General features: G+C 46.4%; 1 protein-coding gene across 1 annotated transcript; it reads left to right on the forward strand.

Annotated features, from left to right (window-relative positions):
* Positions 1-550: 550 nt before the first annotated feature.
* Positions 551-1765, forward strand: SARC_12605 (hypothetical protein; the record flags this gene model as incomplete). Its single annotated transcript, XM_014293283.1, has 3 exons — positions 551-574; positions 1254-1555; positions 1619-1765. Coding segments are annotated over 3 exons (473 nt in total), but the record flags the coding sequence as incomplete, so codon positions are not given.
* Positions 1766-1879: the final 114 nt, after the last annotated feature.

Consider the following 1879-nt stretch of genomic DNA (forward strand, 5'->3'; position numbering starts at 1 on the left):
AGTATATATATATAGTGTGTGTGTGTGTGTGTGTGTGTGTGTGTGTGTGTGTGTGTGTGTGTGCGTGTGCGTGTGCGATCTTTGTGGCGAAATCCCCTGCATAGCAGTGTGGGCATGTGTGTTCCGGCCAATACATTGATCTCTTAATTCAGCTATGCCAGACCAGGTCCATGAACCTGTTTTTGCGAGGTATGAATGATACGTTCACATGTGTGCAACGACTCTTTGTTCGTGTGAGTTATAAGTGTATCTTATTTCCAGTTGTATTGGCTATCTCTTACGCCATATCCCTGAAAGGGGATGAATACAGTATGTGCAGGGCTAGCAAGGTGCCCAGTTGTACACGCGCATGGTATGCAAAGCCACTCTCGAAATCAAGCGCACAGCTACATGCTATTCGGTTAGTGTATCCCACAAGTCTCTCGTAGTTATTAATTCTCGCTGCGCCGCACACACTCGGCCTACAGCTTACAAGCGGACCAGCAATCGTTCACGGAAAGCCCCAAGGTGAGGAGGCGAAAGTCGCTGAAGCTACTGGATGGGGTCACACAGCTACAAGAACAGCTGCTGGCAGGTACGTAGGTTTTGTGTGGCGGATATGTGGTGGTTCCTCATCACCAAGCACATTTATGACAACTGATATTTATTATTTGATATCTGTCAGTTGTGTCACCTGGCTCACTTTGATATTTCTGTTCCAATCATGGCGTGGTGTATAGTTCTGTGGAGGTGGTGGTACTATTCTGATATCAACCAATCCGTGTTCGTATATCTTAACCCGCATCCTAGATGATGTCCGCATGAGCAATGGAGATCAATAGAGATTATATATGGCTATGTCTTCCTACCAAGTTGATCCGTGAAAGATTCATATTATTCTGTAAACCTCATGTTCAGTTGCGTGAGCACAGACGCAGTCACTCTCCTGCAGTTGCACTGTAGAGGGTGCACTTCAGGACTACACATGCTTGACGCACATACTAGATACTAGTCATTTCGAGGTAAATTGTCTATTGGATGTGTATGTGCGTGTGTGAACTGATGCAGCTCTATACGTACTACTGCCCTACTTTAGAATTTCTGGTATATGCATGGTTGTATATGTATACCTACGACCTTAAATTCACGTATAGACGCGCTATGAATGCGGTTTAATTCTATGGGGTACATCTAGTGTAGTATACTCCAAACGAGCGCATATTGCATGGAACTGGGTTGATAACACCTCATTCAAAGTAACACTCTGCGTGCAGGACTAAAGAGTCTGCCCATGCTTCACTTCTGGTGCGTCGCAACTTCATCTCTGCGCAAGTGTCACATAGTGTACCGGTTGCACTTGGGTTTACGCACACTGTGTGAGCTGTTTTGCTATACGTGCTGTATAAATATTAATCTCCACCCAATAGCTGGTGATCAGAGAGTCTATTTGGAGGGCAAAGTGGCTGAGGCTGAAAAGGCGCTGGAGGAATCCGACTTTCGGCATGTTGAGATGCTGAAAGACCTCGAAACTAGTCAGCAGAGTTATGAGAGAGAGGCTGAGAAGCATCAGAATGAGGTATGGGAGTGGTAACAATCTGCCATCAGGTACTGTGCACATGTTGCCGTATTTCAATCGCAGTTCGGTCCTTGGGCTTTGGTTCTTGGGCTTTTGGTCCTTGGGCTTTGGTCTTTGGGCTTTGATCCTTGGGCTTTGGTCTTTGGGCTTTGGTCCTTGGGCTTTGGTTCTTGGGCTTTGGTTCTTGGGCTTTTGGTCCTTGGGCTTTAGTCCTTGGGCTTTAGTCCTTGGGCTTTAGTCCTTGGGCTTTAGTCCTTGGGCTTTAGTCCTTGGGCTTTAGTCCTTGGGCTTTAGTCCTTGGGCTTTAGTCCTTGGGCTTTAGTC

The sequence above is a fragment of the Sphaeroforma arctica genome, assembly GCF_001186125.1.
Source record: "Sphaeroforma arctica JP610 unplaced genomic scaffold supercont1.2435, whole genome shotgun sequence".
Classification (NCBI taxonomy): domain Eukaryota; class Ichthyosporea; order Ichthyophonida; genus Sphaeroforma; species Sphaeroforma arctica.